Source organism: Larimichthys crocea, unplaced genomic scaffold (assembly GCF_000972845.2).
Source record: "Larimichthys crocea isolate SSNF unplaced genomic scaffold, L_crocea_2.0 scaffold61135, whole genome shotgun sequence".
Classification (NCBI taxonomy): domain Eukaryota; kingdom Metazoa; phylum Chordata; class Actinopteri; family Sciaenidae; genus Larimichthys; species Larimichthys crocea.
In genome coordinates this window covers 1-1,082 of record NW_020858014.1, presented here as the reverse complement: position 1 = coordinate 1,082, position 1,082 = coordinate 1, and the positions used below count along the sequence as shown (strand labels likewise).

Genomic DNA, 1,082 nt, shown 5'->3' with positions numbered 1-1,082 from the left:
CAGGAAGTTCTCCATGAGACCTTAAAACAGTGACAAGGACACAGTGTTACTGTGGAGATTTTTCATTTGCAGACAGCAACTGTGGGACAGACAGCCAGTCTAACCAAACAGGTGACAGATGTGAGTGAGTTTTGGACTCACCTGGTGTTTTTGATTCATTGGGAATCAGACAACGCACAAAGTGGGGATGAGTGCTCCTTAAGTTGGTCATCAGCTTGCCCAGGTTTTCCTGTTGATAGACAAAACTCATTTTTATTAACTTCTAAATACAGCTTATTGTATCAGGTGATTGAACCCTGACCACGCATGATGAAGGTCTCTATAATCAATACACCACCTTTTAACCTTGCCTGCCACAAGAAATCTATCACTGCTAAACCACAGGCATGCTTGTGTAGAGCTTAGTGTTAATGTCCCTGCACAGTGGACACATAATCAACTGTATATAATGTATTTGGGGAAATTACCCTGAAGAGAGCTGATACTGTTTGGAAGGAGCCACCCTTCTTCTTGCCACCTTTCTTTCCACCACCTTTAGCATCTGTAAAAAAAAAAAAAAGTTACAGTTTTATTTTCATTTTGCATCTTAATTTTGAATTTTGGTATATAAATATCCAAGGACAATGGTTGTGATGTTGCTGAATATACTTTTTTATATAGTTTTATGTACCTTCTGTTGAGGCATGTGATGCATAGAGGTGAACCAACAGCTTCACTGAAGACTTCTGGTAGAGCTGAACCACTGAGTCGTTCAGGGGGTCCTTGTTCTTGTCCAGCCAGCCATTGACATTGTAATCAACAGTGCCAGCATAGTGCACAAGGGAGAAATGAGCCTCAGCTTTGCCTTTGGCAGGTTTGGGTTTCTGGAAGGGGGCACTTTTACCAAGATGCTGATCATACAGTTTGTTCTTGAAGGTGACGTCTGAAGCCTTGGGGAACATGCACTCCTCTTCAAGGATGGAGAAGATGCCCATTGGCTGTTAACAACACAAATAACACAGAATTAAAATCCCATACTGTCTGACTGTGGTGGGGATTATTATTTTCTAAAATGTCTAAATGTCTCTTACAGTACCTTCTCA

The 1,082-nt window shown here is 41.2% G+C and overlaps 1 protein-coding gene across 1 annotated transcript; it reads right to left on the bottom strand.

Annotated features, from left to right (window-relative positions):
- Positions 1–3: 3 nt before the first annotated feature.
- Positions 4–977, bottom strand: LOC113745296 (myosin heavy chain, fast skeletal muscle-like; the record flags this gene model as incomplete). Its single annotated transcript, XM_027276816.1, has 4 exons — positions 4–20; positions 142–229; positions 468–541; positions 671–977. Coding segments are annotated over 4 exons (486 nt in total), but the record flags the coding sequence as incomplete, so codon positions are not given.
- Positions 978–1,082: the final 105 nt, after the last annotated feature.